Raw genomic sequence first — 14080 nt, forward strand, 5'->3', positions numbered from 1 at the left:
CGTCACACCCCTCTGTGGTCCCTTGCAATGGCATCCTCCAATTAGATCCCGAGGGCTGGTGGAGATTGTGGTGGCTCACCACTTTTCCCTGTGCACGTGTTCTGCTTGGTAGAGAGAGAAAGGCAGAGATAGATATGGAGACAGAGAGATTCAGAGGCTTTATATTCTCCAGACAACTTGGCTTCTACTCGTATTTTCAAACCCATTATTTGCAGGACAGTCCATCGCTTTCATCTCAACGACTCTGGAATTGTCGCGCTGTGTCAGAGAAGTTGTGCCAAGGGGGATGAAGAGACGTGTTGGATTCTCATTGCATTAGCTGGATGCATCACAAAGTGCAGAGTGACTGAGCAGGACATAAGGAGGGAAATATCAATGCCCACATGAATATGAATGTTGTTTAGTGATGTCCTGCCAATGTCAGATGGTACTGTGGTACACTGATATGCTAAATGACTCGCAACGCTATCCTGCGTAGCATTGATGTGAAATTTCCATCAGTTGTCACCAGAAACAGAGCGTCTTGGTTAAAAGAATAGTTCACCCACAAATTGTTAACTTTGATAATTGATAACGATAATTATACTGACATAATTTTACTCACCCTCATGTTGTTCCAAACTAGAATACATTTCTTTTTATGTAGAATTTTGAAATGCTTTGTTATTAAATATTCAGTTTGAATTTGGGCTGTAAAGCTCCAAAACAACCTGTAAACACTTTAAAGACATATTGCCTTCTGAAGTCCTCTGAAGCCATATGATACTGTAGCAATTGAACAAACTGAATCTTTGGACATTATTCTTCCCCCACAGGCTGTTAACCACCACAAATGAATCATTGAGTCAATCATTGGGTTGAACACAAGAACCAGATCCATCAGATTTGGGAACAAATTATTTAGTTTTGTGAACTGGATCAAGTGATTCATTGAAAAGACTTGAACTGAGTCACTTCCCTCATGAATGTTCCAAAAGAGAGCTAGGGCAGGTATTAAGATTTATTTTTTTCTTTCTTTTTCAAATTATTTTGCTTTTTTGGAGCTTGACAGACCATGTCTTCAATTACTTCCATTATATGAAAAAAAATGGCCAAATTATTCATCAAAATAAAAAAAGTGTGTGTGTGTGTGGGGGATACAGGTTTGGAACAACGTGAGAGAGAGAAAATGATAACATGATTAACATTAACATGAGGTGAACAGTTCTTTGCGATTTGCGTATGTTATTCAATAGCTCAGCCATATGTTTGACCACAGGCCATGATCCAGCTCATGAACCCGACACCAAGTAACTGGAGGGCTAAAATTTGAGAGGTCTAACTGAAAACTTATACTTCTGCTCACATTACTCTAAATATTCTATGCAAAATGCATAACAGATAGCACAGCAGGTTGACACTTTGATCTTTGCTTATCTTGGTCCGTGAAATTTAAATGATTGGATTTCATCCAGCTCATGAAATCGTAACTCTTGCAGCTCATTTCAGCTTTGATCCTGTCGTCCATCTGCATTAGTGACCAAGGGATATTGGAAAACAACTGGCAAACAGGGGTATTGTCATTGCCTATGAAGCAGCACGATTGTTTCAGAGGGAGGGACTTGGGCGATTTATACTAATTTAGTCACATTGAGGGCTAAACTGCCACAACCTCTCTAGCTCTTCAGTCCTGCCACCCTGTCACCAGTCCTTTTCCCCACGTGTATTGAATTCCTATAGGCTAATCCACTCCCGTTTCCCTCTTCCCTCTTCCTAATCCTGCGATGTAGCAGAATGTTAAACGTACTCATGTCAGCCTTGCATTATGCAGCTTTTCTCTGGGTTCCCGGTATCTGCAGCTCTCCTCCACACCACGAGGATTAGCGGGAATGCTATGATACAGCATGAGCCCTGGACTAGCACTGATTTAACCTGTGTCAAACAAATACAAATGCAGTTTGCTTCTCAAGCTGCAATCAGGTTAGCATCTTTCATTTCACTATCTTGGCTCTCCCTGCTTCTACCTTGAGGCTAAGAGTGAAGAAGAAGTGGTAAAGAGGACCTTGAAGCCTGGCAATTATCAGTTAATAACCAACAGAAGAGTTCTATTAGTGTTTGTTAGAGTGTGGGAGCTGCCTGTGATGCTGTTGTCAGGAGGATTGGAGATTTCTTTCATCGGAGTGGAGTGCCGCTTTGCTGTAGTGACTCAGACTAGACTTTTTATTCGGTCTGCTGCACTCAATGTTAACCAAACTTTGCAGATTAAATGCTAACCATAGTTTATTTAATGATAGTGCTGTAGAGCCCCAGCTTAGTGTTGCAATATGTGTGGTGGAGTTACGTATATACTATGTACAGATACTGTGTACTGTTTTTGCGTCATTAATACAATCGCTAATTTGTCGTACGTTTTTATGGCTTAAAACCTAAACATACTGAATAAACGGTCAATGCTAGAAACGCTGAAAAGGACATTTCAAAATGTTAAATTCTACCCAAAGGATTTAACTAAACTGAATCAGTGAATCTCCTATTAGTGTTGTTATAGGTCATTGTGTTTGTAGGATCATAGAGACTTTAGGGAGACCTCAGATGTCTTTTATTTCCACTATATTAGATTTGCAAAACCTACTTTTGTAAACTAGTCTTAGTTTGTTTTCCTTATCTGCACCCAATTTTGTCTGCGTCATGTTCTTCCTTAGTTATGGATTAGCATAAACATTATGAGTATGCAGTTAAATATTAGGCAGTGCAAGTGTTTACAGAAAATAGTTTTAAATTGTAGTAATATACTGTATTTTTGATCAAACTAACAATGCCTTGGTAAACATAAGATTTTTAATTGTGAATTTGAGTTTTTATAATTGTATAATATTTGTATCGTCATTGTGATCACAATGCATAATATATTTTGCCATTTCAAAGCTACATTTTATAATGTGTTCAGATATCATGCTTAGAAGGAAAAAAATATTTAATTAACCATCTCTACAAATTTGTCCTTTTTATTTGAGATGTGGTCCCTTTATGAGTCATAAAGGGAGACCAAAACTTGCATAATTACTTATTAACTCTGGGAGGGAGGATGTATGTTCTTTTGTGTAACATTCATCACATCTAAAATGCATTGAACAAAGCACAGGTAGAGTAGGGATTTGATTACTGTCACAGAAAATAACCTAAAAGCATACCACTCCATTTGTTTTGCTCTAAGGATTCCGTCCCCAAACCTCCTCAAGCTGGATGACTGCTGATGATGATAATAATTGAGTTGATTGGGGATTATTGCGCATATAAAGGCCAGTGAAAAAGTCTTTAGTGTTGCTTTTTGGTTGAAAACATTGAAAACTTCTCCCTCGTTTATATCAGATGTCTACCTTTTAAAAAAAATAAAAATTCTTGTTTGTCTGGATGCTGTTGACACTATCATTGTGCATTTGATTACGGGATTAAATATGGACATATTGCAGGCAGGATAGACTCTGCAAGGGAAGCTAATATGGGTTTCCTCCAGATGAGTTCATGACCTATGGAAAGGATACCTACCACCTGGAGCTGGCATACAGCCCATCACCCAGAAGGGTTGGGTGGATACCAGTGGGTGTGCACCAGCAGTGGGTCACTGTGGCCAGCAGCTTGTGGCCACCTCTTCTTCATCAACAAATCTCTCTTTAATTAGCTCACCTTGTACCCATTCCCCAGACGAGCACCCAAACACAAGTCTTCCATCAAATCTCTCTACGATCGCTCTCCTTCTCCCTTAGGGATCTCCTGCATTGTACCTGCATCTGAGTGAGAGGCTTAGTGGAATAAGGCATCCTGATGCTAATTAAATGGCCTCTCAGGTTATTTAGCCATTTTGAGTTGAGCTGCTGACTGTGAACCATTGATAACATGGACTGAGTTTGAATGATGGACAGACACTATTATGATTAATATAACAGGGCTTACCCCGAACTCTTAAAGGGACAGTTCACCCAAAAATGAAAACTGTCATCTTTTCCTCATGTTTTTCCATTTGGAAAACAAAAGATGTTTTGAAGATTGTTGGTAAGCAAACAATTTTGGTGACCATTGACAAGCACATTATACATATTTATTAATTATACACACAAATAATATTTGATAATTAATAATATAATTTTGTATGTTTATATAATTCTGTAACTAATTATATAATTTATCATTATAATTTATATATTTTTTTGTAATTATTGTCTAAATTCATTTTTTTTTCTTTAAAATTCCATATTCGCTGAGCAAACTGAGATTGATGTTGACGATACCTTATACCGATAATTTTGTATTATAAAGTATTTTAAAGTAAAGACCAGAAGTTAAATACAATCTTAGCATCTTATGCATTTGATTTCACCCATACTGTATAATAACTGTATTAACGTAGACCCATAGGTATTAAAGTAACCCTTCACTCTGTCAGGCTATTACGAGGTGCCACAGGTCACAAAGCACGTCTGAAATTCCATACATAAAAAAAGAGCATTCAGGATGGGCCGGATTAAATCAGTTTTCAGAAGCAGTATATTACCTCTGCAGGTGGACAGGAGTCTTGCAAGGTGCCGTTCGAGAATCCAGAATAAATGTGTTGCTGGGGAATCATGTAGCATGTGTCTTAGACCCCTAGGGACTGTGGCTGAAGCAGATATTCAGGCAAATGCACTTGCTATTCATTGGAGAATGGACAAAGACAAAGCAATCTCCACCTGTGAAGATTGCCTGTGCTCCTCACTGAGCAACAGTTCTCAAGTGACTCAGAAAGCCTCAGTCTGTCCCTTCCCTCCACCAGCCGAGCTCTGAGCCCGCAGGCTGCCATATGTGCTCCTGCCATGACTGGCATTTAATTACAAATTAGACATTTTTGTCACCGCAGATGGATGAATGATTTAAAAATGGGATAAATGGTAGATATGCAAGAGGAAAGGAAACTCTGCGTGCTAATGAAAAAAAGAAGGGAGTCGTTCGGCGAAGGGAGAGGCAGAGCTATCGGCTGATTGAAATTGTCATTTCGCCAGCATTATTTTGGACCTGTTTATGTTTGCACTTTGAAAAAGTGGGGAAAATGGGAAATGACTGCTGGAAATAGCTAGCGGTTGATGCCCAGTTTCCACTGGGGGCAACATGAAAGATATTCAATTCTCATAGATACCAAACTCTCCTCTCTTTCCCTAATTAAATTAGATGTGCTTTTTGCCATCTCTCCCAGCCTTCATTCTCACATTAAATACAAACATTCCCAAACAGCGGCTGTTTGTGGTCTGTTAATATGGCGTGATATCACGCAACATTATGGTCGCCGTAAATATGCCACCCACCACTTGAAGTGAGCCACATTGCTACATTGTAATCAGAAAATAATTTTCCTAATCAGTATGTTTGTCTTGTTTTCCTGTCTGCTAAACCATATTTGCTAAACATCCTTAAAATAAGTTTAAAATGTTATTATTTCAAGTAAGTAAAAAAGTAATATATTTAAATGTAGCGAATTAGCTTAAAAGGGAATTGTATATAAATAATTACAATTAATTATGATTAATTACAATTATTTATATCGGCTGACAGTGATAACTGTAGCAGAATTAAATTGCCATCAACTTATCTGGTCGTCCAGCGACCATTCAGTGCAAGTTCAAATCAACTCTAAGAAAGGATATTTTCGTGGCCACAGAAAATACTTTCTTAAGTATTAATGCATTAGAGCATGTAGCGAGGGTCAGAATCGTAAAGGGACATTAATTTGCAAGGCAGAACCAGAAACTCGTGTAATTTGTGCACACAACTTTTATTAACTAAACGCTAACACACATAACTAATCTAAACAAACAAACAAACATACATACACTCACGCGTATATACAAAAGGGGAGCTAAAGTGCATGAATGAAGCCATTAGAGAAAACAGAATGCAGTTATGGAAAGAGTCAGTTAACCACCTGAGTTAAACCATCAGCGCCATTTAGAACGGGGTCTATAACTTATACTAAACCTCTGCTTCGTTTAGTTAGATGTACCATACTTGCACTTCCATGATTGTTGACGTGTGTCTGGAATGCAGTGTCGGATGGAAAGTCTTGATGGTTTCAGGTCTTGGACTCGCGATCACGTTCTTCCGGGTTGAAGAGTGATGAATTCCAAAGAGGTTATTCTTGTTCTGAGGTCCGCGTAGCTTTGGTTGAATGGAAAGTCAAGGCCGCAAAGTCTGGCGCAAAACTTAAGTGTCCCGAAGAGTTCTAGCTCACATCCTTTTAGAATCTAACAGAACCGCAAGACTGGGATATGTTGGAGCCCACCGGGCACGCTGGCACCGGCTCAGGCTCTCCACACGGGCAGCAGTCCGGGATTTTTAGCAGAAGAGAGTGCGCAAGAAAACTGTGCGTGAGCTCTTTAAGGTCTGTGAAGAGTCACACCTCTCAGGATGGGCTTGACCAATGAGAAAGGCTGAAATTCCAAGCGGGAGTTTGGAAATACTGGGGGGTTTATGGCCCTTTGTCTGAGAGCATGGTAATTTGCAAAGGGGTTGGATTGAAAGTTATTATACAAACTATTAAAGATTCTTAGGACACTGATATGTTGCATAGGTATCAACATGTAATATTCACTCTCACTTAGATCATCTGAAGACGAATTGATAGAGACCAAACATGTTACAGTCAGAGTGATATTAACTAGTGATCTATTATAAGCATGCATAAAACAGTATAAAATACACAAAAACAGTAATAATATACACAATGACTTAATGATATGTGTGCTCATTCAAAGAAAGGTTTTTCTATGAATTAATTAGAGAAGAGTCCATTTTATGGCATAATGTCTTTTTCCTATATGAAGTGAGTGTTGCTCGGCCATTTGCATTCCTTTGAGCAATAAAACTAGTGTTATCTGATGGGTTGCCATGGCACCGGGGGGGCCTGGAGGCGTCCACAGACATAAAATGTGTTTTAATGTCACTGTTGATGAAGATTGTATGATCTTTGAATAATATCATTCTTTAAATGCAAGATATTTAAAGTGTACCTGAAGTATACTTGCAATAGTTCCACTTTAGCACAATCAAATATACTTCAGTATATCTTTAGTTGGACTACCTTCGCACAATTAAAGTGCATTAAGTGCAAAATTAGATGTTCAAATTTAGCAGACTTTAAGTATACCTGTTTATTATACCAAAAGTACAATTGCAAGGTATTTTTATTAAGTACATAAAGATGTCAATGTATTTGTAGTATACTTAGCACAAAATAAATTTATTTCAAATACATTTTAGTATATTTTATTTTTCACTATTTACACATCCAAAGCAACTTACACTGCATTCAAGCTAAACAACTTCCCTGAGAATTAAAACCTATTACTTTGGCATTATTTGAACCATATTTGAGCTATAGCAACATATACAATTGTTTTAAAAGTGCTGACACTGGTTATTTTTTGTTTCATAATTGCATTAAATTAACATGTTCTCAGGTCTAGTCGTTGGGTAAGATTTAATTTTTTTCTTTTATTATTCATAGCTGGAGGCTGCGCTTCACAGTCCTGTTCAATGTGCTTTACTTGGTTTCTCGGCGGCGAGTACTTCACTTCCTCAAGGCTACCTCTGGGTAAGTAGAAACAGAAGCACATTAAATATACATATTATCATACACCCACAGTGAAACGGTGACATCAGAGATTGAAGAGACTTTAATTATTATTACTCACCATTAAATCCCAGTTATGCAAAACAGGCCTTAATTCTGAATGTTGTTTAAAACTGGCAAGCATTAATTTACCATCAATTTATGGTGGACGTAACCTGTATTCTGCAAAGACCTTTTCTCTGCAAAATAAAACAGGTTTTCATAACAAGCCCTGTGAAATCACCTTTAAAAGTTTCGCACAGTAGTCTCGTTCTCCTCCCTCCACTGCTGCAGTGGGCAATTTATCACATAATCCCCCAAAGCAGGGGGATAAATCCAATTCGAGCCTTGGTTGGACACAAAAGGACGCCCTTGCCTGTGTCTTTGAGTTAATTGTTTTTGTGGGTATTCTAAAGAGCACTGAGGGTGGACTTGGGTGGATTTAAAAGATACAAGGAGACATTCAGTAGGATATTATATCTGGCCGGATTAGGACCTCGTTCTGGTGCCAAAAATCCTCAGCATTGCATATCCAAAATATAATTTTCTCGACATCTGATCCTAAATCTAAATCTCACTCTGCAGCTTATATCATAGGGGTCACTTTTTAAATATTATCTCAGTGCATCCATTTAGTCTCAGTGGGGCTGCCAGTGTTACTTGTTAAATGTGTTAAAATATGCTATTATACAGCATTCGTAAACTTAGTTTCTGTGCTTCGGAGCTGTGTTTTGCATTTCTGCCTCTTTTTCAGATATATAAATGCATGTAGGCTTGGTCTGCTGCATCTTATAAGATGAAATGCAGTCAAACAGGCATGGTAATGGTTTTGGGGAAGAAATAGTAATTTGATTTAACCAAGTTAAAGCTGAAAATATACTCAGATGTTTATTTAAGGCATTTATTAGTAAGTAAACTGGTATTACTGCTTCGCTTTGTTGAGTTGTGGCTGTGAAATAATCATTATTTATTAGGTTTTGAAGGACTGTGGAAAAATGATCATTGATCTAATTCATATTTCCATAGTTTTACAGTCATTTTTCTCCACACAGGTCTATTAATGTGTTTGCAGCTATTTCAGATGGACCCAAGTCGAAGACTGTTAAAGTTGCCATATTATGACTATAATAAGCTGCGATGTGGACCTGCCTTTACACTGCTAGTCAAAAGTCTAGCTGTGCGAACCTATATAGCAGGGTTAAAGAAACCCCTAAAGCAATCAACACATCTCCGCTTATAGCAGGTGTCATTTTCTCAGTGAATTCGACTGGACTGATAGATGTGAGAAGAGGGGAAATGATTCAGTCGTTTGCTACTTCCCAACTTATAAGTCAGTGATAGCACATCATCATATCACAACAGGCAGTTTTCACTGCTAGCGTTCCAAATGAGCAGTGACAGTAATCAGATCACTCAAGATGGGCTGCTGGGATTTTTCTCATGGCTCAGATCAAAATAATGACATTGTTTCTAATCAGTCCAAGACAGTAAGCTAGCCAGTCATCCACCAAATTAACTCTTCCTTAGCCTCTTCACTTCTAAGACTGAGGCTTATTTATTGATTTGTGTGTGTGTGTTCACAGTGCTCTTGCTGGGATTTTATTTATTTAGTTGGTTAGTGATAATAAAAATAAGTAGTTGCTTTTTTTATTGTTTGCCAATGCCATGTTTTTGGGTAAAATGTTGTTTAAAAAACAACAGTTTTTTTTTTTTTTTCAAAAACAGTTTGGAAATGATATATGCCTTTTGGTGCTGCTAGTAGCAGAAGTAGTACTTTTTTTGGAATGTTATGCATAATTTTACACAGGATGTTTCAGTGGATTTGGAATCGGACTGAACAGAAATTGCAATTTTAGGAATTGAAAGTAAGAGCTTTAAACAAAATGGAAAGAAAATATAGGTTTTCTGTTTAAGGTCTTTGTCTTTTAGCCTGAATATAGATTTTCATCTATTTAAATTTTACTTCCTTTAGGTCTATTTACACGACACACCAATAATTGGAATTGGAATTTAAAACTCAATACGGAATGGTGCATACAGCATAATTTTCACAGTTTTCTATAACTAACTATAACTATAAATCCAAACAAATCTAAAACATTGGTTAAAGGATGTCAAAGGCAAGTGGTTGAATATGTCCAGTGTGTACAAATAGACAGATGAAGTCTTTCTCCCCAGACTACCTTTGCTCCCTTTAGGCTCTTAGTCAATTTCAGCCTAATTAATGCTCTGTTGTCCAGAGGTTTGGCTCTAAGGCTGGTTTTCATGGCTTTCCGGCCAAAAAAACAGAGATGCCTCCAGGGCACGATTCCAGATATCCACTCCTCCAAACAAGTACTGATGAGTTTGTCAGGGAACTGTAATTCCACCTAGTCTGTGCAGGAATTGAATTGAAAAAGGAGGGGTGGATCATCGTCAAGTTTGCGAACATGGATTTGCGCCTGTGTGAGAAAGCGGGAGAATTAAGGGCCCGCTGGAGGTTGCAGCTGAGTAGGAAAAACGCAGAGAGATTCAGTTATTTTCCGAACTTCTTGCCCGAAGATAAGCCCTCACTATCTCCCACTGCGCTGCTGCAACAGGCCGTTATTTGCTCTGCCTTGCTCTTCCCAGCCCATGAGACCTTGGCCATCCAGATTGTACGCTGCGATACAAATCAGACAAATGATTGCATGCAAATTAGAGGGGAACTGTAAGGCTAAAGACTATATTTAGCCCTGCCATTTTGCTCACATAACATGACTCTAAATGAGAATTAATCTCTGCTGTCCGGCAGCATCCCTCCCATTTTGCTGTTGTTTTCCCGTTCTTTGGTTGAGATTACACTCCACTCGGCCAGCCCCAGTCGCTCAGTGTCCTGAGGTAATCATAAATGATGGCCCCTAAACAAGGGCCACTTATAATGAGGCCAGCAGACTTTCTGTAATACTCTTCCCCTTTATCTCCCTCGGTTAAACCACCTCTCTAAGGCTTTTTTTGTATGGATTTTGTAATTGGAGCAGTTTAGTGCCGCACAAGGAGAGATGAGCCAATTTGTGTGGTGGGCATGATGGGATGCTGATCAGTTCGTTTAATTTCTAATAGCGAGCGGGTTGCTTTCATTGCATTATGCATGAACGAGTAGCCATGAGAGTGAGCAGGATGCGAAGACAAACACTATTTTTCACGAACTGGGGGATTATTAATTTATGATGCAATGCAATCCAAATGTGTTACAAGAGTCTGCATTTTAAAGCAACTCGCTAGGAAAATGAATGGGTGCAGAACCTAGATCAATTGTTGAGGCAAGGCACCAGAGGATGGATTTATGAGCAGCACTGTGCTGAAGTCTTATTCTGTCAACTACATGTAATTTCACCAAGGATCGAGTTTGTCATCTCAGTCTCTGTCTTAAGAAGGCGATCAATCATCAACCCAAAGGAAACCCTCCATTGTCAAACAGCTCAGCGGCTTTCAAAAGACATCTCTCCACCCCACCTTTTCCTCTGCTTCAGCGATGAAAAGATCCCTGGAGTTTCAAAAAAAGATGTTTGAAGTTATCGAGCCGATGCTGGGAATGCATTAGGGGTGATAAAGTATGAATTTTAGAGACTTTATCAAGCGAAAGACTGGGTTAGATTTTTACGAGATGTATGATTTTAACTTTGCCGTTACTGTGGAATTGAAATTGACAGGAATAAAATAACAGGGCTGGGAAACATTAAAGTACACAGGAAGTGAAAGAGTTTTCTGCCTTTTGAAATTTCCTCCGCGTGGTTCTTGGCACTGGAAGTGAAGGCACAAAGCCGAGGGAATGGTTGAAAGTGGCAGAAAAACAGAAAGCCCTTCCCTTCCTCTATTATTTTCTTTCCCTACCTGTACAGTCATGGATGTGAGAGAGCGGTTTTGGTTGGATGACTACCTATAATAGAGGTGTCCTTGCTCTGTTTTTGCAGGTAGCCGGTGGAGGTGATTCCACTCAAGGCCAGGTGGACATCTTCTCCTTGAACAGACCCACACCTCGGCCTGTAAAATCCCTCCAGATGGGAGCTCGAGTGAGATGTTTGGAGTATGTGCCTGAGCCCACCCCTTCAGAGGACGCTGAAACCGGCCCTCACAACTCCACGGGAGTTGGAAATACTATCTGTGTGGGACTTGATGATGGCAGGTAATATGTACACAGTGGAAAAAATGGAAAAAGGTTAACGCATACAATGAAAAAAAACAGCTGTCACTCTGAAATTGCTAGTAGATTTCACAGTTAGTATAGACAGCAAGTAACACATTGAATTAAGCATGTTTTGCTTTTTTGTTTTTTTACAGTATACACTGTTTTATTTAAAAATATGTATTGTGTTCCTCAGTTAAAAATATCAGAGTACCTGTTAAATATCTAAAGGCACCTACAAAGCCAAATTAAGGTTGCTCTGAGGAAACTAGATTCACCCAAGCCTTCAGCATCAAAGATATTGATGCTGCTTTGGTTCTATGTAAATTAAGTGCCTCATCAATGCTTCCTTTATTTTCCTGTCAGCTCACTTGGCCGTGAGAACCAAGCGGTAGCCAAGACTAATAGCCTAATAGTTGTTTGTTTTGAGCACATGTGTAGCAATAGGGGAAACAAGAAAGGTAAAAGCCTTTTAATCAGAAAGGCTCCAAAGTCATTTAATGGAAAAACAATTTCTGTATGAAAAGGATAAACGATAGTCGACTTCATTAATTTCCTAACATTTTATGTGCAATCGCATTAATGCCATCTGTGTAGATGCACCTTTTTGCGGTATATATGCATCTTTGTAATATTAAAACTAACACTTTGCTAAAAACCTTTGGGTAGATACACTGTAAAAAAAATTCTGTAGTTTTTACAAAATAATTTTGGCAGATGTGGTTGCCGGAATAATTTTGTAAAACATACAGAAAAACTGTAAACACATTTACGGCCAAAAACTGTATATTTTACAGTATAAAACTGTAATTTACAAACAAGAAAATTTGAATGTAAACCAATAAATTAAACAATGCACACTGCTATTAAAATCTGTTTTGTACCTTTAACATACTGACAACCACCATAATAATGCAGGTGGTAAAAGAGAGAGCCACATGAAGAATAGAACAAGTAGCTTCACCACAAGCAGAAGTATATACTAATATATAGAAGGTGCACAGAGAGTCATTCATGCAAACAAAAAACACCATCATGGTAACACACATGATACTTAAATAATGCAATAAACATTCATTAAACAACAGAAGATGTAACATAAAGCCCAAATGTGCATAACTGATAACAAAGACTATTAAAAAAAACATGATTATTTAAACAAAATACTTTCAAATGTGGAGTGTCACGCAGGGAATTCTGGGAATATCAGTTTACAGATTTTGACTGTAAATTATACATTTATTTGTTCTTTTTTCTTCTTAAAACTGTACAATTAACAGCATTTTACTGTAAAATTACATTAAATGTCTGGTTAGATCTTTTACGGTTTTTCCCTGTATATAGTACGGGAACTTACTGTTAACCTATTAACAGTTTTTTTTTGTTTGTTTTTTTTTCATAGCGTTTTTACAAAAAAAAATTTTACAGTGTATGTGGAAAAGTTTTTGAGGTGCAGTCATTTTGGCAGAAATTAAACAATTTTCTCTCTTAAAAACACTGCGATTTTTCTGAGTAAGATAAATCATTTATGAAGGTTGAGAAGAACAATAGGTATTCTGAGATATTCTTTATGCAAATTAAGGGGACTGATTAGCTACAGAGAACAGAATTTCTCCTTTTAAAAAATCATTTCACAATATCAAAGCAAATGAACAGTGGAAATAAGGCAATAGCTTTCCTTTCTTCATTTTAAAATTATACTTCTTCCTGCATAGATGTCCTTATATATCCTTCAATGTTTATCTCCAAAAGCATTCTGGTCTATGGCAGTATGGACACAGCCGCCCAATGTCTTGTGACTCTCCGTAACCCCGAGGGCTGTCCAGTTCTGTGTCTCAAACATTCCGGGAACTTCCTGTTCGCTGGCCTGCGGGATGGAATGCTGATGGTGTACGAGAGACATCACGGAGGTACGAGTTGCATAACGCTGGATGTCTCATTATATTGTACGCTCATGCTGCCTTTTAAGTACACCTGAGAAGCTTGTACTTCTAAGTTAGTTTCCAGCTGTCATGCAAGTTGTTTTCCATTTCCACGACCCTTCTAATGTCCCAGTTCAGATATCATAGTGTCTTGGTCTTTTTATGTGAACAAAACTTTTCACATTTAATTCAAGGCCTCATAATTTGCGCGAGGCTCTATATAGTTGTTTCTCTTTTGCTTTCATGCATTATGCAAAACAAAGCTTATTTATTCTACATACATTGCTGCCTTTTGTTTAGGATTGTGGGTAATCACTTTCGGATTTAAACGTCTATGTTATTTCTACCCTATTAGGCGTGTTTTTTCTCTTTATCACATTAGCACAGAAATGGACAGTT

The 14080-nt window shown here is 38.1% G+C and overlaps 1 protein-coding gene across 11 annotated transcripts in view; it reads left to right on the forward strand.

Annotated features, from left to right (window-relative positions):
• Positions 1 to 14080, forward strand: part of arhgef10la (Rho guanine nucleotide exchange factor (GEF) 10-like a) — a 142135-nt gene that overhangs the window by 103159 nt on the left and 24896 nt on the right. For 10 of the 11 annotated variants that reach the window (XM_058790882.1, XM_058790883.1, XM_058790885.1 and 7 more), the window contains 3 exons: positions 7511 to 7597; positions 11548 to 11759; positions 13512 to 13669. In XM_058790882.1, the coding sequence (XP_058646865.1) occupies positions 7511 to 7597; positions 11548 to 11759; positions 13512 to 13669 (457 nt within the window). The remainder of the gene's footprint in view (positions 1 to 7510; positions 7598 to 11547; positions 11760 to 13511; positions 13670 to 14080) is intronic. The other variant, XM_058790886.1, reaches the window with a different exon arrangement.

This window comes from Onychostoma macrolepis, chromosome 11, assembly GCF_012432095.1.
Source record: "Onychostoma macrolepis isolate SWU-2019 chromosome 11, ASM1243209v1, whole genome shotgun sequence".
Lineage (NCBI taxonomy): Eukaryota > Metazoa > Chordata > Actinopteri > Cypriniformes > Cyprinidae > Onychostoma > Onychostoma macrolepis.